Source organism: Eschrichtius robustus, chromosome 1, assembly GCF_028021215.1.
Source record: "Eschrichtius robustus isolate mEscRob2 chromosome 1, mEscRob2.pri, whole genome shotgun sequence".
In the NCBI taxonomy this organism is placed as follows: Eukaryota; Metazoa; Chordata; class Mammalia; order Artiodactyla; family Eschrichtiidae; genus Eschrichtius; species Eschrichtius robustus.
This window is the reverse complement of record NC_090824.1, coordinates 184,185,998-184,208,668: the sequence shown is the minus strand read 5'-3', so window position 1 is coordinate 184,208,668 and position 22,671 is coordinate 184,185,998. Positions and strand designations below refer to the sequence as shown.

Genomic DNA, 22,671 nt, shown 5'->3' with positions numbered 1-22,671 from the left:
ATTTTTATTGGCAACTAACTTAATGTGTGAGTATTAAAAATAAAAATAGTTATAAGTGTGATCCATCTTACAGCTAACTTATTTTCTAAATATTTCTGGAAGAACCTTGTGAGTACTTTTCACCCCATGTGACTGAACATCCAAAAGTAACTCATAGAGCATCTAGGGCTGGGTCAAGTGTTTATAAAACCTTCCACTTTCCTTCACTGAATAAAGAACATTCAGGTAATTTGTAATATTTTTAGTGTACAATGTGATGTTTTCAATGAATAAAGATTTAATTATATGGAAGTTACCAGATTGTACTCGCCTTAGTCATATAACCAGTTTAGCAAAACATAAGTGAAAGTAAATTCTGAATTAAGCTCATCGAACATATATGCATTCTTAGTGGATGAGTGGTGTCTCTGGCATGGCTCTTCCTTCCCCACCACCACTAAATTGGAACTTGAGTTTTTTCTCAACATTCCTTTCTTACACACTATTATAGATCCTACAGATGACTGAGATAAACCCATCTTATAATCCTCTTCCTTATATTTATATATACCTCTTTTGTCCAGTCCCAGGCAAGGTCAATAGAAGGAGTCAGCATGAGGGTAAGTATGAAGGAAAATAAACATTATGTTCATTTTCTTCCTTTCCTTTCATTATCATCTCCCAACCATCTAATCCACTAATATTTAAGAACTAATTTACAGACCCTATTTCTTATGCATTGCTCCAGTGGTGTTGTAGAATCATGCTTTATTTATCTGCAGGATACATATTGTGGAAATTAAACACATTAATGTAATCTTTTCTACTAACTTTGAGAAAGTACCATCTAAATACTGCACATTCTGCATTTTATTTTAATGTATTTTTCTCTAAGTGAGCATACTGAAACTGTTTTCATTATTACATACTTTTATTTTTAACAGTGCTTAAAATATGTATCTTTAAAATAACATTTCTATAGCATCTCTCCCTCCATTCTAGCACTAGATTTTTCACTGTAGGAATACAAACTTCTTTTTTTGTTAAATAAAGATATGCTTTATTTAAGATAAAGATATATAGAGATAAAAACTTTACTTGAGAATTTATTGATTTGATTGCTTAAGTATTTTTTTTACTGACATACTATTTAAAAAGCTCTTTCTCTAACATTTTTATATAGTTTTTTAGTTATTTCTTTTTCTTGATTTGCACCCTTATTGTTTATGTTTATAAATATCAAATACCTGGCAAGGAAAAATCAAAGAGAAAATATTTGTGTTAGTAAAGCTGCTTTATCTAAATTATTAAAAAAATATATACAGAAGCTGTACTTTAGAAGTGGATTAATGAGATTTATTTTAACTTTTTAAAAGTTTAAATGAGGTTATTTCTAGTATAATTTAGTGACACTATTATTTTTTAGGGCATCGAAAAAATTTGACCTTAAACAAAAAGAAAGGGGAACTTGATACTCTGCCTGCTGTGATCGCTACAGCTAGAAAACCTATCTATAAAGGTAAAATAATCCATGCTATGCAAAGATATATGAAATAAAACCTTATACTATGTTTCCAATGACTCCATTTACCAATCACCTCAAACCTACGGGCCCTCTCCTCCCGACAACATATTAGGAGCAAAGCCAAGTATATTTTTCCAAACATTTCTTCGTATACACACACACAGAGAACATATATGTTCTGTACAATAAGAGGATCATATGCATTGATTGTCCTCACCTCTGATCCAAGTAAAATTTTTTTAACATCTTTATTGGAGTATAATTGCTTTACAATGTTGTGTTAGTTTCTGCTGTATAACAAAGTGAATCAGCTATATGCATACCTGTATCCCCATATCTCCTCCCTCTTGTGTCTCCCTCCCACCCTCCCATCCCACCCTTTGTGGTGGTCACAAAGCACCAAGCTGATCTCCCTGTGTGATGCAGCTGCTTCCCACTAGCTATCTATTTTCATTTGGTAGTGCATATATGTCAGTGCTACTCTCTCACTTTGGCCCAGCTTACCCTTCCCCCTCCCCGTGTCCTCAAGTCCTTTCTCTACGTCTGCATCTTTATTCCTGTCCTGCCCCTAAGTTCATCAGAACCTTTTTTTTTTTTTTTTTAGTTTCCATATATATGTGTTAGCATACGGTATTTGTTTTTCTCTTTCTGACTTACTTCACTCTTCATGACAGTCTCTAGATCCATCCACGTCTCAACAAATGACTCAATTTCATTCCTTTTTATGGCTGAGTAATATTCCATTGTATATATGTACCACAACTTCTTTATCCACTCGTCTTTCGATGGGCATTTAGGTTGCTTCCATGACCTGGCTATTGTAGATAGTGCTGCAATGAACATTGGGGTGCATGTGTCTTTTTGAATTATGGTTTTCTCTGGGTATATGCCCAGTAGTGGGATTGCTGGATCATATGGTAATTCTACTTTTAGTTTTTTAAGGAACCTCCATACTGTTCTCCATAGAGGCTGTATCAATTTACATTCCCACCAACAGTGCAAGAGGGTTCCATTTTCTCCACACCCTCTCCAGCATTTGTTGTTTGTACATTTTCTGATGATGCCCATTCTAACTGGTGTGAAGTGATACCTCATTGTAGTTTTGATGTGCATTTCTCTAATAATTAGTGATGTTGAGCAGCTTTTCATGTGCTTCGTGGCCATCTGTATGTCTTCTTTGGAGAAATGTCTATTTCAGTCTTCTGCCCGTTTTTGGATTGGGTTGTTTGTTTCTTTAATATTGAGCTGCATGAGCTGTTTATATATTTTGGAGATTAATCCTTTTCCGTTGATTCATTTGGGAATATTTTCTCCCATTCTGAGGGTTGTCTTTTCATCTTGTTTATGGTTTCCTTTGCTGTGCAAAAGCTTTGAAGTTTCATTAGGTCCCATTTGTTTATTTTTGTTTTTATTTCCATTACTCTAGGAGGTGGATCAAAAAAGATCTTGCTGTGATTTATGTCAAAAACTGTTCTTCCTATGTTTTCCTCTAAGAGTTTTATAGTGTCCGGTCTTACATTTAGGTCTCGAATCCATTTTGAGTTTATTTTTGTGTATGGTGTTAGGGAGTGTTCTAATTTCATTCTTTTACATGTAGCTGTCCAGTTTTCCCAGCACCACTTATTGAAGAGACTGTCTTTTCTCCATTGTATATCTTTACCTCCTTTGTCATAGATTAGTTGACCATAGGTGCGTGGGTTTATCTCTGGGCTTTCTATCTTGTTTCATTGATCTATGTTTCTGTTTTTGTGCCAGTACCATATTGCCTTGATTACTGTAGGTTTGTAGTATAGTCTGAAGTCAGGGAGTCTGATTCCTCCAGCTCTGTCTTTTTCCCTCAAGACTGCTTTGGCTATTCGGGATCTTATGTGTCTCCATACAAATTTTGAGATGATTTGTTCTAGTTCTGTAAAAACTGCCATTGGTAATTTGATAGGGATTGCATTGAATCTGTAGATTGCTTTGGGTAGTATAGTCATTTTCATAATATTGATTCTTCCAACCCAAGAACATGATATATCTCTCCATCTGTTGATACCATCTTTAATTTCTTTCATCAGTGTCTTATAGTTTTCTGTATACAGGTCTTTTGTTTCCCTAGATAGGTTTATTCCTAGGTATTTTATTCTTTTTGTTGCAATGGTAAATGGGAGTGTTTCCATAATTTCTCTTTCAGATTTTTCATCATTCGTGTATAGGAATGCAAGAGATTTCTGTGCATTAATTTTGTATCCTGCAACTTTACCAAATTCATTGATTGGCTCTAGTAGTTTTCTGGTGGCATCTTTAGGATTCTCTATGTATAGTATCATGTCATCTGCAAACAGTGACAGTTTTACTTCTTCTTTTCCAATTTGTATTCCTTTTATTTCTTTTTCTTCTCTGATTGCCATGGCTAGGACTTCCAAAACTATGTTGAATAATAGTGGTGAGAGTGGACATCCTTGTCTCGTTCCTGATCTTAGAGGAAATGCTTTCAGTTTTTCACCATTGAGAATGATGTTTGCTGTGGGTTTGTCATATATGGCCTTTATTATGTTGAGGTAGGTTCCCTCTGTGCCCACTTTCTGGAGAGTTTTTATCATAAATGGGTGTTGAATTTTGTCAAAAGCTTTTTCTGCATCTATTGAGATGATCATATGGTTTTTATTCTTCTATTTGTTAATATGGTGTATCACATTGATTGATTTGCGTATATTGAAGAATCCTTGCATCCCTGGGGTAAATCCCACCTGATCGTGGTGTATGATCCTTTTAATGTGTTGTTGGATTCTGTTTGCTAGTATTTTGTTGAGGATTTTTGCATCTATATTCATTAGTGATATTGGTCTGTAATTTTCTTTTTTTGTAGTGTCTTTGTCTGGTTTTGGTATCAGGGTGCTGGTGGCCTCGTAGAATGAGTTTGGGTGTGTTCCTCCCTCTGCTGTATTTTGGAAGAGTTTGAGAAGGATAGGTGTTAGCTCTTCTCTAAATATTTGATAGAATTCACCTGTGAAGCCATCTCGTCCTGGACTTTTGTTTGTTGGAAGATTTTTAATCACAGTCTCAATTTCATTACTTGTGATTGGTCTGTTCATATTTTCTATTTCTTCCTGATTCAGTCTCAGAAGGTTATACCTTTCTAAGAATTTGTCCATTTCTTCCAGGTTGTCCATTTTATTGGCATAAAGTTGCTTGTAGTAGTCTCTTAGGATGCTTTGTATTTCTGCGGTGTCTGTTGTAACTTCTCCTTTTTCATTTCTAATTTTATTGATTTGAGTCCTCTCCCTCTTTTTCTTGATGAGTCTGGCTAATGGTTTATCAATTTTGTTTATCTTCTCAAAGAACCATCTTTTAGTTTTATTGATCTTTGTTATTGTTTTCTTTGTTTCTATTTCATTTATTTCTGCTCTGATCTTTATGATTTCTTTCCTTCTGCTAACTTTGGGTTTTGTTAGTTCTTCTTTCTCTAGTTCCTTTAAGTGTAAGGTTAGATTGTTTACTTGCGATTTTTCTTGTTTCTTGAGGTAGGCTCGTATACCTATAAAATTCCCTCTTAGAACTACTTTTGCTGCATCCCATAGGTTTTGGATCGTCGTGTTTTCATTGTCATTTGTCTCTAGGTATTTTTTGATTTCCTCTTTGATTTCTTCAGTGATCTCTTGGTTATTTAATAACGTATTGTTTAGCCTCCATGTGTTTGTGTTTTTTACAGTTTCTTCCCTGTAATTCATTTCTAATCTCATAGCGTTGTGGTCAGAAAAGATGCTTGATATGATTTCAATTTTCTTAAATTTACTAAGGCTTGATTTGTGACCCAAGATGTGATCTATCCTGGAGAATGTTCTGTGTGCACTTGAGAAGAAAGTGTAATCTGCTGCTTTTGGATGGAGTGTCCTATAAATATCAATTAAATCTATTTGGTCTATTGTGTCATTTAAAGTTTCTGTTTCCTTATTTATTTTCACTTTGGATGATCTGTCCATTGGTGTAAGTGAGGTGTTAAAGGCCCCCACTATTATTGTGTTACTGTCGATTTCCTCTTTTACAGCTGTTAGCAGTTGCCTTATGTAATGAGGTGCTCCTATGTTGGGTGCATATATATTTATAATTGTTATATCTTCTTCTTGGATTGATCCCTTGATCATTATGTAGTGTCCTTCCTTGTCTCTTGTAACATTCTTTATTTTAAAGTCTATTTTATCTGATATGAGTATACCTACTCCAGCTTTCTTTTGATTTCTATTTGCATGGAATATCTTTTTCCATCCCCTCACTTTCAGTCTGTATGTGTCCCTAGGTCTGAAGTGGGTCTCTTGAAGACAGCATATATATGGATCTTGTTTTTGTATCCATTCAGCAAGCCTGCGTCTTTTTGTTGGAGCATTTAATCCATTCATGTTTAAGGTAATTATCGATATGTGCGTTCCTATGACCATTTTCTTAATTGTTTTGGGTTTGTTTTTGTAGATCCTTTCCTTCTCTTGTGTTTCCCACTTAGAGAAGTTCCTTTAGCATTTGTTGTAGGGATGGTTTGGTGGTGCTGAATTCTCTTACCCTTTGCTTGTCTGTAAAGATTTTGATTTCTCCATCGAATCTGAATGAGATCCTTGCCAGGTAGAGTAATCTTGGTTGTAGGTTCTTCCCTTTCATCACTTTAAGTATATCATGCCACTCCCTTCTGGCTTGTAGAGTTTCTGCTGAGAAATCAGCTGTTAACTTTATGGGAGTTCCCTTGTATGTTATTTGTCATTTTTCCCTTGCTGCTTTCAATAATTTTTCTTTGTCTTTAATTCTTGCCAATTTGATTACTATGTGTCTCTGTGTGTTTCTCCTTGGGTTTATCCTGTATGGGACTTGCTGCGCTTCCTGGACTTGGGTGGCTATTTCCTTTCCCATGTTAGGGAAGTTTTCGACTATAATCTCTTCAAATATTTTCTCTGGTCCTTTCTCTCTCTCTTCTCCTTCTGGGACCCCTATAATGCGAATGTTGTTGCATTTAATGTTGTCCCAGTGGTCTCTTAGGCTGTCTTCATTTCTTTTCATTCTTTTTTCTTTAGTCTGTTCTGCAGCAGTGAATTCCACCATTCTGTCTTCCAGGTCACTTATCCGTTCTTCTGCCTCAGTTATTCTGCTATTGATTCCTTCTAGTGTAGTTTTCATTTCAGTTATTATATTGTTCATCTCTGTTTGTTCTTTAATTCTTCTAGGTCTTTGTTAAATATTTCTTGCATCTTCTCGATCTTTGCCTCCATTGTTTTTCCGAGGTCCTGGATCGTCTTCACTATCATTATTCTGAATTCTTTTTCTGGAAGGTTGCCTATCTCCACTTCATTTAGTTGTTTTTCTGGGGTTTTATCTTGTTCCTTCATCTGGTACATAGCCCTCTGCCTTTTCATCTTGTCTATCTTTCTGTGAATGTGGTTTTTGTTCCACAGGCTGCAGGATTGTAGTTCTTCTTGCTTCTGCTCTCTGCCCTCTGGTGGGTGAGGCTATCTAAGAGGCTTGATGGGAGGGACTGGTGGTGGGTAGAGCTGACTGTTGCTCTGGTGGGCAGAGCTCAGTAAAACCTTAATCCACTTGACTGTTGATGGGTGGGGCTGGGTTCCCTCCCTGTTGGTTGTTTGGTCTGAGGCAACCCAACACTGGAGCCTACCTGGGCTCTTTGGTGGGGCTAATGACAGACTCTGGGAGGGCTCACGCCAAGGAGTACTTCCCAGAACTTCTGCTGCCAGTGTCCTTGTCCCCACGGTGAGCCACAGTCCCCCCGCCCCCGCCTCTGCAGGAGACCCTCCAACACTAGCAGGTAGGTCAGGTTCAGTCTCCTGTGGGGTCACTGCTCCTTCCCCTGGGTCCCGATGTGCACACTACTTTTTGTGTGCCCTCCAAGAGTGGAGTCTCTGTTTCCCCCAGGCCTGTAGAAGTCCTGCAGTCAATTCCCACTAGGCTTCAAAGTCTGATTCTCTAGGAATTCCTCCTCCCGTTTCTGGACCCCCAGGTTGGGAAGCCTGACGTGGGGCTCAGAACCTTCACTCCAGTGGGTGGACTTCTGTGGTATAAGTGTTCGCCAGTCTGTGAGTCACCCACCTAGCAGTTATGGGATTTGATTTTACTGTGATTGCGCCCCTCCTGCTGTCTCACTGTGGCTTCTCCTTTGTCTTTGGATGTGGGGTATCTTTTTTGGTGAGTTCCAGTGTCTTCCTGTCGATGATTGTCCAGCAGCTAGTTGTGATTCTGGTGTTCTCCCAAGAGGGAGTGAGACGGTAGTATTGTTTTTATGACTAATATTCCACTGTATATATACCCACCACATCTACTTAATCCAGTCATCTGTTGATGGGTACATGGGTTGCTTCTGTGTCTTGGCTATTGTAAATAGTGCTGCTATGAATATTGGGGCGCATATGTCTTTTCAAATTAGTGTTTTCACTTTTTTCCGAATATATACCCAGGAGAGGAATTGCTGGATCATATGGTAGTTCTATTTTCAGTTTTTTATGGAACCTCCATACTGTTTTCCATAGTGGCTGCACCAATTTACATTCCCACCAATCGTGTACAATGGTTCCCTTTTCTCCACATCCTTCCCAACATTTGTTATTTGTAGACTTTTTTGATGATAGCCATTCTGACAGGTGTGAGGTAATTTGTGTTTTTGATTTGCATTTCTCTAATAATTAGTGAGGCTGAGCATCTTTTCATGGCTTTGTGTGGACATTTTCACAATATTAATACTTCCAATTCAAGAGCACAGGATATCTTTCCATTTATTTGTGTCTTCTTTAATTCCTTTCATCATTGTCTTATAATTTTCAAGGTAAAATGTTTTTGCTTAAATTTATTCTTAAGTATTTTTTTCATGCTGTTGTAAAATGGATTTTTTTTTCTTATTTTCTCTTTCAGATGTTTCACTGTTAGTATATAGAAATTCAACTGATTTCTATATGTTGATTTTGTATCCTGCAACTTTATTGAATTCATTTGTTAGTTCTAACTTTTTTTGTGGAGTCTTTTGGATTTTCTATATATAAAATCATGTCATCTGAAAACAACTACATTTTACTTCTTCCTTTCTGATGTGGATGTGTTTTATTTCTTTTTTTTCTCTAATTGCTATGGCTAGAACTTCCAGTAGTATTTTGAGTAGAAATGGTGAGAGTTGGCATCCTTGTCTTGTTCCTGATGTTGGATGAAAAAGGTTTTAACTTATCACCATTGAGTATGTTAGCTGTGAGCTTGTCATATATGGCCTTTATTAGGTATATTCCTTCTATACCTAACTTGTTGAAACCTTTTATCATGAATGGGTGTTGAAAGTTGTTAAATTTTTTCTTCATCTATTGAATTGATTATACGATTTTTATCCTTAATTTTGTTAATGGGGCATATCACATTTATTGATTTGCTATATTGAATCATCCTTGCATCCCAGGGATGAATCCCACTTGATCGTGGCTTATGATCCTTTTAATGTTCTCTTGAATTCTATTTGCTAGTATTTTGTTAAGAATGTTTGCATGTATGGTCATCAGGGATTGGCCTATAGCTTTCTTTTCTTACAGTGTTCTTGTCTGGCGCTCGAGTCTGAGGTGTGGGCATGTGCACATCTCCTGTGGAACCGAGGTCTAGGTCTCTGCAGTTTGCTGCAGTGACTTGGGGAGAGAGGGGGACTCAGCTACAGCATGGGCCCTGGGATGACAGGGTGCAGTAGTGGCTTGGGCCCAGGAAGCAGGGTGCAGTAGCAGCATGGCATGGGGATGGTGGGTCAAAGCCCCAACTCTGGCCCAGGGAGGCAGTCACAGAGCAGCAGCAGTGCATCCAGCTGATAACCCATTAAAGCCAGGTGGGTCCAGATAGTGGCTACAGAGGGTGGAGTACAGAGCAGCAGCAGCTTGGCCTGGTAATGGTGAGTCAAAGCCACAGCCTAGGACCTGGGGTGAGGCTCAGAGCAGTGGCAGCTCATCTGGTTCCATAGGCAGTAAGGCGCTATGGCTTCCCAATCTCAGAGAATGGGGCACAGCAGCAACTGGGTCCTGGGGACAGGTCTTAGTACGGTGACAGCTCTAACCCTGGGGAGTAATGGGGGAGGGGTGTGGTAGCGGGGGGGACTCCAGGCAGCTCCATCAGCTTGGGATTAGCACTGGTGCATATGTGGGAGTTCCCCATGGCAGTGAGGCTTGCTGGGGTTCTCCTCTCCTTTTCCTCATGGGGTGAAATTCCTCTGAGGGGATCCCTCCTAGCTGGCCTGGGCTAGAAGATGAGGTGACTCAGGTAAAATGCTTCCTGCATTTTTCTATGCAGCCATCCTTGGATTTTGAGCTCCTCCAGATTTCTGCTGCTTTTTCTTTGTAGTGCAGAACTCTCCTAGAGCTATTTTCATTGGTTTGCAGTTTTTCGTTTATTATTTTGCTTGTTTGTGAAGGAGACAAGCATTGGGACCTCCTAGCCCTCTGTCTTGCTGACATCACCTCTATCATTATTTATTCAAATAAATCATGCATCTTTTTTGTTCCTTTACTTTTTAAAGCATAGTAATATATCTTGAAAATATTTCCACATCAGCATATCCAAATCAACCTAGTTCTTTTTAAGTCCTTTATATCTGAGCATACTGGAAGTATGTTATTATTGGCAGTAAAAGTGTATTACTTAACTAGGCCTCTGTTAAATGGACACTTTGGTTGTTTCCAGTTTTCTTTCTATAACAATGTTGCAACATACATCATTGAAGTCAGTAGATATTTTATAATCCAATCTTGACTCCATCAGTTCAGAGATATGAGTCTTCCACCTAAAAGGAATTGCCACTGTTTCTTCCCTGAAACTGATTTCTTTTGATTCCTTTCTTTTGCAGCTCAGAAATTGACTTATTTAAAACTGACTGATTTTTTGAAAAGCATAGATATATTAAGCATATACATTTTATGTATTCCAAAAAGCAGTATTCTAGTGAACTTGAACTTTTTGAAGTCCTCTATCAATGCTTCTCAAAGTGTGGTCCCTGGACTGGCAGCCTGGGCATTAACTAGGAACTTACTAGAAATACAAATTCTTGGACCCCACCCCAGACCTACTGAAATAGAAGCTGTGGGGTTCAAGGCCACTAATTTGTTCAACAGGTTCTCTGGGTATTCTGATGCAGGCTAAAATTGGAGAAACATTTCTATAGAAACATAGGTAGTTAGATTTTTGTACTCCTTTTCCATTTCCATTGTTAATATTTGTATATAATATTCTGTTTTTCATGCTGTCACATATAATAAAAATTATATCAACTATAATGAAATTTAATAGAACTATTTTTTTAATCACACAATAATTTTCTTTTAAAGTGCCATATACTGCTACCCGAAAATCTCTACCCCGCCCATACTTTTGAGAATAAATTAATTCTGGGCAAAATAAATAACATGAGCAAATTCGTCGAGACAGCAATGAAATTGCAAGAGTGGAAGCCTTATGAAAATAACACTGCCTTGAGTGGATGCTGCTTATTGAACAATAATGAGAAAGATCCTGAATAAACAGGGTAGACCCAGATCATGGAGGGTGAGTTTGAATGTTTGAATGGCTTTTCCTTTTTCCTAAGTTTGAAAAAGTTACAGTTGTCTTTTATTGAATAAATTACAAATGATGAAAATATTCACCTGACTCAAAATAGCAATGTTTAAACACTGCACAACCAATTTCAAAAAGGAAAGGAAATAAACATAAATGCCCCTTGACAATAACCTAATTGATATGTGTTGGAGCATATTCTGTGGAATTTGTAATGAGACAAAATACAAGTGATAAGAATTTTAAAGACATGAATCTCGCCAACCAATGTTAATAATATTGTTGTTAACAATCTTATTATTATAATAATGTATAATATTGTATACATATATGTAACAGTCAATGTTATTAGCAATTTTAATAATAGTTAAGATATTATTTTTAACCACATTTTTACTGTGCCCTAGGAAGCATAAATATTATTGGATGAAACTGTCTATAATCCAGTCTGGATTATTACTGACATAGGTATTTAAACTTATAGAAAATCCTTTTGTACCTTGAATGTTACTGTATTTCGTCAGCAAGAATTAGAGCAGTTAGTAATAAATATTAACCTTAGTATTTTGGAGTTATGTTTTATATCAATATTTAATAAGGAAATTTGGATTTCTACAGAAACAATATAGAGTAGAATAAAGTTGATGAAATAGTGGCTATCCTCTATAATCTCTCATTATAAAATATTATTTACATTTTATACAGTAGTAAAAAAGAAGTACAACTTACATGGCAAGAAGAAATCATCAATTGAGTGAGCATAAAGTATCAGTCAAGAGAAAATAAATGGAGGAATTCTTCACTAATTACTGATTATTCTCTGAAACTGCGAAAGGTCCCAGAGGTAATATAAAAATAATGTGTATTAATAACTTTTGTGAGGGTTTTAGAGAGAATATATGCAGAAATGAATAGGAGAATTGTTGTTGCAAGTTGCCAGTAATTGGATTGTGAGCAATGCAAATTTTATATTTCTCTCTAGAATTATTTTTCCAACATAAATTCAGCATAGCAGTCTGATCCTATGAATGGTGACTGCTGGACCCAATCCAACTTCTCAGTTTGCTTCTGTGGACTATCCAGATAACAGTGAATATAATTTATACATTAATTATGTGATCATTTGATTAAATGAGCTAATATATGTGCTAAATCAGTGCTTTTCAAGCCTATCTACAAAATAGGATTCACCTGGGGTGCTTTAAAAGCTACCAATTCTCTGCCCCAGCCCCAGACCAATTAAACCAGATTCTCCTTAGGTGATTAAACCGTGCAGCCAGAGTTGAGCACCATGATGCTTATTATTTGATGATATAAGGGCAATCAACTGATACCTCAGCCCATATACAAATGGTTGTGGCTGGTGTTTTTTTTTTAATCCGGATCTTGTAGCTACTGGCCTAGTGGGGCCCAATAAATAGATTCAGTCTATATTGGGCTCACTTAAATGTTCCTTCTCCCAGACCACCTCGTTCATGGCAATTACGACTTCCTCTCCAAGCACTCCCCAACAGAATTTCCTGTGATAATGGAAATGTTCTATATCTGTGCCCTCCAGTATGGGAGCTATGAGCCATATGCAGCTATTGAGCTCTTAAAATGTGGTTAGTATATTTTAATTAGTTTAAATCTAAATAGCAATATACGGTTTGTGGCTCCTATATTGGACAGCACAACTCAAGAATTATCAGTGATCCAGCAACCAATCAGGACCTGGGAAGGCAGTGAGCTATCCAGAAGGACATATAGGAAACCTTTTTACTGATTAATGACCAGTACAACTAAATATATCTCCCAGGAGAAGTAGGAGCAGGAGTAGTATTTCAGCAGAGCTGTTGGATAAGATGTAATGCTTCTTAGGATAGCAGGATGGCCCTTAATATTGAGCAGACGATGTCAGTTTCAACCACGGACTCTGAATAGATCAAATTCGGCCAGAATTAGTGGGCAAAAGTGAGTAGGCTACAGCCTTTGGAAGGCTTTAGTTGCCTTCAAAGATAAGGCAAGTCTCATCGGTTCTTGAGGAGGTCAGATAATTAGTAGTCAGGGCACAGTTATAAGAATGAATATCTAATGATCTCTAGAAATTCAATAATTCCTTTGGTTTTATTGTGATTCACTCAAAACCTAAAAACTTTTAGAGATCATATTAATGCTTTAAGTAAACTGAAAAAGGCTCAGTGAGTATTTCTCTAGACTTCTGAATATATTTTTTACTATGGTTGTTCTAAAAATGGTACTGCTAAAGAGAGATCTGGACTACCTAATCCAAAGTTTAATGTGAGGTCTGCTTTGGTATGTAAATGAGAATATCATCTTTATAAACAAGCTCTGTCCAGAAGGTAGTAGAATAATATTTTGTTCATAAAAATTATGTGATCATTCATGCTGTTGAGGCTTATTCAGTTGGCGAGAGTACCTCTAGCATTCCATTTTCTATTTGTCACAATCCCTAATTGAAATCATATTATTGGTATCTTAAACATTCAGTTACAAAATGTCTCATAGAGCTGGTCCAGGAGATTAGAGCACAACAGGAGCAGATAGTAATCTAAATGTAACCACTTGATATTTTAGTATGTGATGAGAGGCAAAAATCCTTATTTTTCTTTTCAAGAACATGAGATTACTTGGGGGGAGGGGCGTGGTTCAAGGAACATATTTTCCCCCTCTGTATATTGGTGGCTAACTTCTTGCACAGGGCCATGATTTCAGGTGCGGAGAGAGAGTAGAGTTTCCTAGATACCAGATTACACAGTTAGGTTCCTGAGGCAGGAGCATCATGCAATTGTTTTCTGATTTAGAAAACAATTCTCAGTTTGTTATGCTCCTCTCTAGGTCAATGAGCACTGCAGTGGCAAATAAAATGGAATTTTTAAACAGGGTGTAGGCAGTAACTGTAACTTACAGGATATGAATTTTCAACAGAAATGGCTGAATCCCTGGGCCAGGGAATAGAGGTATTGGTCACTAGCATCCAGGGTATTGATAGCTTCTTATTGAGTGAAATCCTGGTCCATGCAGCTGCTTGACATTTTGAAGTCTATCATTGCTTTAATCGAATGGCAGGAACACACAACTCAAAAGAGTTTCACGGAGACATAGACTGCTATCTCTGAACATACAGACTGGGAAGAGAAAAAGCATTGTGATTGTTCTCTCTCCCATACCTTTTCTACCCTCCTATCACCTTCCAGACAGCCAGTCAGGTGCCTGAGTTGCAGATGGCAAGCTACAGGCTGGGTGCCCATGGTCAGCTTTCTCAGTTCCCCAAAATACAAGCATAATTCCTATCTTAGAATTCCCAAGCCTTTCAGTTTGGGCATGGGTCAGAGTGGTAGAAACTATCAAGGACACAAGTTCATTTAAATTGCTTAAGGTCATAGAGCACATTAGCAGCAGATAAAGGATGGGAACCCATAAAATTGGACTCTAAAGTCCAGGATTTTAATCTCTAGTATATATCCCACCAAAAGGCCATAGTCCATAATAGCCAGCTTTACAATGTTATTTTAAAAAAATTATTCTGATATTTGTTTAAAATGGTAATGAAGACTTTATTCGACACTATTGCAGTAGGGGACAAAGACTGAACTCAACTCCAAACATAGCAAAAACAGCTGGGGATTTACAGCCAATGAGCAGAGTAAGTGAGTGGATCAGTGGATGTAACATTACTAAGAGGAGGCATCAGGGGTGGGGGATTCCTACTAAATTACCCTAACAGCCTTCTTGCTGAAGGCAGGCCAAGGACAGGGCCAAGTATGAGGCCTACTTGAAAAGAGGTCTTAGAGGAACCCAACCAAAGTTTACTAAAGGAGGGATTCTTTGTCAAGGTTCAGCTAAAATGAACTTCTTAAGCATTGAGAGAAAGATCATTGATTTTGAAAACCAAAATCTCTAGATAATATTTTGAAAAATGCCATGCAATTATGTAGAATTTACTCTAATGATGAGAGATGCACAAAGCTGAAAGTTTTAGAAATGCTTGTGTGTATATTAGAAGTTCAATTAAATGAAAAATATAACAACTTGGTTTATTTTCAGAACTCTTCTTTACCATGTGGAACAAATTTGAAGCTAAGATAAAAGCCTCTGTTGCTGATGTTAAGAAAGGAGATCTCTGTTGAAGTTCCAACTTGCTTCTATTCACTCATGTCCCTGTGATGCCTTCTGGTGTGGTGTAAAAGCAATTAAATGAAATTTGTGCTCTGCATGTCTTGATAATGTCATAATTATTTGTGTCAATTATTTGCAAGTCTATTCTTTATGATACTATATAGAGAAAAGTCACTGCCATACATTTCTTACACTTCCAGATAGAGGAACTGAATTTAGAAAAGATTTTGCTTTAGTTTTTTTCATATTAAAACTGTAAATTCATTGATCAGAACAAAGTTGCTATTATTTATGTAATATTTATTAAACCTAGTGAGACTGCAAATCATACTACTAGCTCTAGCTGAACTATAAAAGACATTATTTATAAATTCAGAGAACTTATTCTGTGTGGGAATGTTATTAATTAATATCAAGTTTAATTGGTATTAGTGTTAAAGGAACATTGAAAAGAATAAAAGGAAAAAACTTGTAAATATTAAGTTAGTAGTCTAGTATCTTTATTGTTGCCTTGTTTTCTCTTTTGGCGCTGAGACTGATGGATTTTCATGACTGATTATTATCTAATCATGTGCCTCTTTTTATGTGAAGATGTCTTTTATTTATTTTTAGGATATTTTTATCAGCTTCTAACAGTTCTAAATATTATTAATAAATATTTTGGTTCGTTATCTGTTTGAAAACTGAAATGAAGTAAAACTAAATAAAATAATACTCTCATGTATTTAATTAGATTTTTTCCAGAATCTAGAATTATTGCACCATTTCAAAACGTGCTTATGTTGATAGGCTACTGATTTAGTAAAAAAAAAATCAATAGGTATTTAAATTTCTACATTTAAGAATGTTTTGACAGTAACACAATAATAGGAGGGGACTTTAACACCCCCACTTTCACCCATGGACAGTTCAACCAAAATGAAAATAAATAAGGAAACACAAGCTTTAAATGATACATTAAACAAGATAGACTTAATTGGTATTTATAGGACATCCCATCCAAAAACAACAGAATACACTTTCTTCTCAAGTGCTCATGGAACATTCTCCAGGATGGATCATATCTTGGGTCACAAATCAAGCCTTGGTAAATTTAAGAAAATTGAAATCATATCAAGTATCTTTTCCGACCACAATGCTGTGAGACTAGATATCAATTACAGGGGGAAAAACCTGTAAAAAATATAAACACATGGAGGCTAAACAATACGCTACTAAATAACCAAGAGATCACTGAAGAAATCAAAGAGGAAGTCAAAAAATACCTAGAAAAAAATGACAATGAAAACACGATGGCCTAAAACCTATGGGATGCAGCAAAAGCAGCTCTAAGAGGGAAGTTTAATGCAATACAATCCTACCTCAAGAAACAAGAAAAATCTCAAATAAACAACTTAACCTTACACCTAAAGCAGTTAGAGAAAGAAGAACAAAAAAACCCTAAAGTTAGCAGAAGGAAAGAAAGATCAGAAACAAATGAAAAAGAAATGAAGGAAACGATAGCAAAGATCAATAAAACTAAAAGCTGATTCTTTGAGAAGATAAACAAAATTGATAAACCATTAGCCAGACTCATCAAGAAAAAAAGGAAGAAGACTCAAATCAACAGAATTAGATATGAAAAAGGAGAAGTAACAACTGACACTGCAGAAATACAAAGGATCATGAGAGATTACCACAAGCAACTATATGCCAATGAAATGGACAACATGGAAGAAATGGACAAATTCTTAGAAAAGCACAACCTTCCAAGACTGAACCAGGAAGAAACAGAAAATATAAACAGACCAATCACAAGCACTGAAATTGAAACTGTGATTAAAAATCTTCCAACAAACAAAAGCCCAGGACCGATGGATTCACAGGCAAATTCTATCAAACATTTAGAGAAGAGCTAACACCTATCCTTCTCAAACTCTTCCAAAATACAGCAGAGGGAGGAACACACCCAAACTCATTCTACGAGGCCACCAGCACCCTGATACCAAAACCAAAGATGTTACAAAAAAAAAAACTACAGGCCAATATCACTGATGAACATGGATGCAAAAATCCTCAACAAAATACTAGCAAACAGAATCCAGCAGCACATTAAAAGGATCATACACCATGATCAAGTGGGGTTTATCCCAGGAATGCAAGGATTCTTCAATATATGCAAATCAATCAATGTGATACACCATATTAATAAATTGAAGGATAAAAACCATATGATAATCTCAATAGATGTAGAAACAGCTTTCAACAAAAGTCAACACCCATTTATGATAAAAACTCTCCAGAAAGTAGGCAGAGAGGGATCTTAACATAATAAAGGCCATATATGACAAACCCCCAGCCAACATCGTTCTCAGTGGTGAAAAACTGAAACCATTTCCACTAAGATCAGGAACGAGACAAGGTTGCCCATTCTCACCACTGTTATTCAACATAGTTTTGGAAGTTTTAGCCACAGCAATCAGAGATGAAAAAGAAATAAAAGGAATCCAAATCGGAAAAGAAGAATTAAAACTGTGACTGTTTGCAGATGACATGATGCTGTACACAGAGAATCCTAAAGATGCTACCAGAAAACTACTAGAGCTAATCAATGAATTCGGTAAAGTTGCAGTATACAAAATTGATGCACAGAGATCTCTTGCATTCCTATACACTAACGATGAAAAATCTGAAAGAGAAATTAAGGAAACACTCCATTTACCGTTGTAACAAAGAATAAAATACCTAGGAATAAACCTACCTAAGGAGACAAAGACCTCTATGCAGAAAACTATAAGACACTGATGAAAGAAATTAAAGATGATACAAACAGATGGAGAGATATACCGTGTTCTTGGATTGGAAGAATCAACATTGTGAAAATGACTCTACTACCCAAAGCAATCTACAGATTCAATGCAATCCCTATCAAACTACCAATGGCATTTTTTTCACAGAACTAGAACAAAAAATTTCACAATTTGTATGGAAACACAACAGACCCCAAATAGCCAAAGCAAACTGAGAAAGAAAAAACGGAGCTGGAGGAATCAGGCTCCCTGACTGCAGACTATACTACAAAGCTACAGTAATCAAGACAGTAGCTTTGGCACAAAAACAGAAATATAGATCAATGGAACAGGATAGAAAGCCCAGAGGTAAACCCACGCACATATGGTCACCTTAATCTTTGATAAAGGAGGCAAGAGTATACAATGGAGGAAAGACAGCCTCTTCAGTAAGTGGTATTGCAAAAACTGGACAGCTACATGTAAAAGAATGAAATTAGAACACTCCCTAACACCATACACAAAAATAAACTCAGAATGGATTAAGACCTAAATATAAGGCCAGACACTATAAAACTCTTAGAGGAAAACATAGGGAGAACACTCTATGACATAAATCACAGCAAGATGACCCACCTCCTAGAGAAATGGAAATAAAAACAAAAATAAACAAGTGAGACCTAATGAAACTTCAAAGCTTTTGCACAGCAAAGGAAACCATAAACAAGACGAAAAGACAACCCTCAGAATGGAAGAAAATATTTGCAAACGGAGCAACTGACAAAGGATTAATCTCCAAAATATACAAGCAGCTCATGCAGCTCAATATCAAAAAAACAAACAACCCAATCCAAAAATGGGCAGAAGACCTAAATAGACATTTCTCCAAAGAAGATATACAGATTGCTAACAAACACATGAAAAGATGCTCAACATCACTAATCATTAGAGAAATGCAAATCAAAACTACAATGAGGTATCACCTCACACCAGTCAGAATGGCCATCATCAAAAAATCTACAAACAATAAATGCTGGAGAGGGTGTGGAGAAAAGGGAACCCTCTTGCACTGTTGGTGGGAATGTAAATTGATACAGCCACTATAGAGAACAGTATGGAGGTTCCTTAAAAAACTAAAAATAGAACTACCATATGACCCAGCAATCCCTCTACTAGGCATATACCCTGAGAAAACCGTAATTCAAAAAGACTCATGTACCACAATGTTCATTGCAGCACTATTTACAATAGCCAGGACATGGAAGCAACCTAAGTGTCCATCAACAGATGAATGCATAAAGAAGATGTGGCACATATATATGATGGAATATTAGCCGTAAAACGAAACAGGGACCTGGAGTCCGTCATACAGAGTGAAGTAAATCAGAAAGTGAAAAACAAATACCGTATGCTAACACATATATATGGAATCTAAAAAAAAAAAAAAAAAAAAAAAAAAAGGTTCTGATGAACTTAGGGGCAGGACAGGAATAAAGATGCAGACGTAGAGAAAGGACTTGACACAGGGAGGGGGAAGGGTAAGCTGGGCCAAAGTGAGAGAGTAGCACTGACATATATACACTACCAAATGTAAAATAGATAGCTAATGAGAAGCAGCTGCATCGCACAGGGAGATCAGCTTGGTGCTTTGTGACCACCTAGAGGGGTGGGATAGGGAGGGTGGTAGGGAGACACAAGAGGGAGGGGATATGGGGATATATGTATACATATAGCTGATTCACTTTGTTACACAGCAGCAACTACACAACCATGTAAAGCAATTATACTCCAATAAAGATGTTAAAAAAAAAAAATCTTTCACCTATAGGAACTCAGTATGTAATATACAGTCATTATAGATCCCAGAGACAGATTGAAAGTGGTTTCTTTGTCACCTCAGTGATACACAGATTGACAAATTTTATACACAGATATACAAGTTTTAAGACTATATGTATGTATATGTATATATCTATATATTTCATCAGCACAGTAATTTATTTTGATAAATGTGAGACCTGAATGTGAGATGTAGGGGAAGGATAACATTTTATCCTCTTTTCTCTACCTTCATTTTGTAGAATATATTTCTTTAAACACCCTAGATTTTAGAGCACAACTTGTAACAAATCATATACAACATATAATTCTTCTCCATGTAGAATTACTTTTACAACTTGATTTTTTTTTAACATCTTTATTGGAGTATAATTGCTTTACAATGGTGTGTAAGTTTCTGCTGTTTAACAAAGTGAATCAGTTATACATATGTTCCCATATCTCTTCCCTCTTGCATCTCCCTCCCTCCCTCCCTCCCACCCTCCCTATCCCACCTCTCTAGGTGGTCACAAAACACAGAGCTGATCTCCCTGTACAACTTGATATTTGAAAGATGGTTTTTTGGCCTCTACTTAGTGTATCTAGCTACAATAGTCTCGCTTTCTTGATTGTAGGAAGTCTCTCAGTGTCAGAAATGGTTCTTAACATCGAGTCAAATTCTACCTTCATATAAGTTATTCCTGTTGGTGGAGCTTGAGTAAAACTGAAAAATATTTTAAAGGCAGTTAAATGAGACAATATTAAAAGTAGAGTCCTGGGTCAGTGCCTGGCACCAAAGGTGACCTAATTATTATCATCAGAACCATTGAAAATGCTTTATAAGCTTCTCTTAATTAAGAATAATCCTTTAAGTACAATATTGATTGAAGAAAATCAAATTATACTGGTAACTGAAATTCAAGACAAAAATAATGTATGTAAACACTAAACTCTAGTCAATAAATTTGTTTCTTGCAGGAGTACAGGCTACCAATTCTGAATATACGTGTATACTGGGGTTGAACAAATAAATACAGGAATGATGGAATGTAAGAGCCAGGTTTCTCAGTGCTGGAGAGAGAAATTATAGGTAAGTAAGTTGGAAAGCCTAGAATAAACCCCATGGTAATGGGTATGTCGGAAAGTCTTCATACTATTTTTGCAACTTGTATGTAAGTCTAGAATTATTTTTTAAACATTTTCCAGTAATCACCCAGTGAGTATTTGTATAATGAAATGAGAATATGAACAGGAAACCCTAAATTTAAGATTTGGACAGAAGAACAGGTTCTGTTTGGTTTTTTTTTTTCCATTCATTTATTAAATCAGTTAAAATTCAGTGTTTATTATATCCAGGCACAGTGTTAATTGTTAGGTTTACAAGGGTAAACCAATCAAGCATCATTTCATCAACTCAGAATCTAATGAGGGAAACATGTTAAATGAATATGTATATAGTAAGGTGAATTATATACAGAATTTGTGAATACATAAGTATGTACAGTACACATATCTACGTATAACACTTTTTTTAATTGAAATATTGTTAATTTATAATGTTTTGTTTCTGGTGTACAGCAAAGTGATTCAGTTATATGTATGTATAGACTTCTATATATATGTAAATATATATATACTTTTATATTTTCATATTCTTTTCCATTATAGTTTATTACAAAATATTGAATATAGTTCCCTGTGCTATACAGTAGGACCTTGTTGTTTATATATAGTAGTTTGTATCTGCTAATCCCAGACTCCTAATTTATCCCCCCCTCCCCACCCTGAACTTTCCCCTTTGGTAACCAACCATAAGTTTGTTTTCTATGTCTGTGAGTCTGTTTTTGTTTTGCAAATAAGTTCATTTGTATAATTTTTTAAGATTGCACATATAAGTGATACCATATATTTGTCTTTCTCTGTCTTACTTCACTTAGTATGATAATCTCTCTCTTTAGAGAAATCAGCTGATAACCTTATGGGGGTCCCTTGTAACTAACTCTTTGTTTTTCTCATGCTGCCTTTAGAATCCTCTCTTTAACTTTTGTCATTTTAATTATAATATGTCTTGGTGTAGGTCTGTTTGGGTTTATCTTGTTTGAGGCTCTTTGTGCTTCCTGTACCTGGATATGTTTCCTTCTTTAGGTTTCGGAAATTTTCAGCCATAGTTTCTTCAAATACATTTTCGATCCCCTTTTCTCTTTCTTCTCTTTCTGGGATTCCTATTATGTGTGGATTGTCTTGCTCTATATTATCCCATAGGTCTCATATGTTGCTTTCATTTTTTTTCATTTGTCTTTCTGTCTGCTTTCTGATTGGGTGATTTCAATTATCCTCTCTGCCAGATCACTTATTCATTCTTCTGCATTATCTAGTTTGCTATTTATTGCCTTTTGCTCAGCTTTCATCTCAGCAAATGGGTTTTCTAATTTTAATTGGCTTATCTTTATAGTTTCTAGTTCCTTGTTACAATGATCTGCATTTCTATTGATAGCCTTTCTTAACTCCTTCCGTATTTTTATTACCTCCTTTTTGAACTTGGGATCTGGTAGACTGGAGAGGTCTGTTTCATTGTTTTTTCTTTCAGGGGATTTCTCTTGTCTTTTAAGGGTTCTGTTTTGATAATATATGTTTGCTTTCATAATTTAACCATAATACTGCAAGATTATGTTTCCTTTTTCCAAAGTGTATAGAACACATCATATATGCCTCAGAGGTAAGGATAAAGTGATTGACATTAAAAGCCTTGGATAAAGCTTAATGCCCAACGACTGTAAGAATCAAATAGGATAGTAGCAATGAAAGTGTGATGAAGATATGAGGTATGTAAGAAACAAAATAAACCAGGCTGTTCAAATAGAAGTCTGAAAACAAAATTGGATTTAATGGCTGAGTGGCAAAGGAAGAATGCACCACACAGGTCTG

General features: G+C 36.2%; 1 protein-coding gene across 16 annotated transcripts in view; it reads left to right on the top strand.

The window, feature by feature from the left end:
• The window catches only part of CCDC7 (coiled-coil domain containing 7), a 319,203-nt gene extending 298,418 nt beyond the window's left edge, over positions 1–20,785 (top strand). For 15 of the 16 annotated variants that reach the window (XM_068560921.1, XM_068561029.1, XM_068561014.1 and 12 more), the window contains 5 exons: positions 564–599; positions 1,406–1,498; positions 10,816–11,032; positions 11,747–11,885; positions 15,089–15,356. In XM_068560921.1, the coding sequence (XP_068417022.1) occupies positions 564–599; positions 1,406–1,498; positions 10,816–10,862 (176 nt within the window). In that variant the 3' untranslated portion in view covers positions 10,863–11,032; positions 11,747–11,885; positions 15,089–15,356. Of the gene's footprint in view, positions 1–563; positions 600–1,405; positions 1,499–10,815; positions 11,033–11,746; positions 11,886–15,088; positions 15,357–20,724 lie in introns of those variants that run through there. The other variant, XM_068560909.1, reaches the window with a different exon arrangement.
• The last annotated feature ends 1,886 nt before the right edge of the window (positions 20,786–22,671 follow it).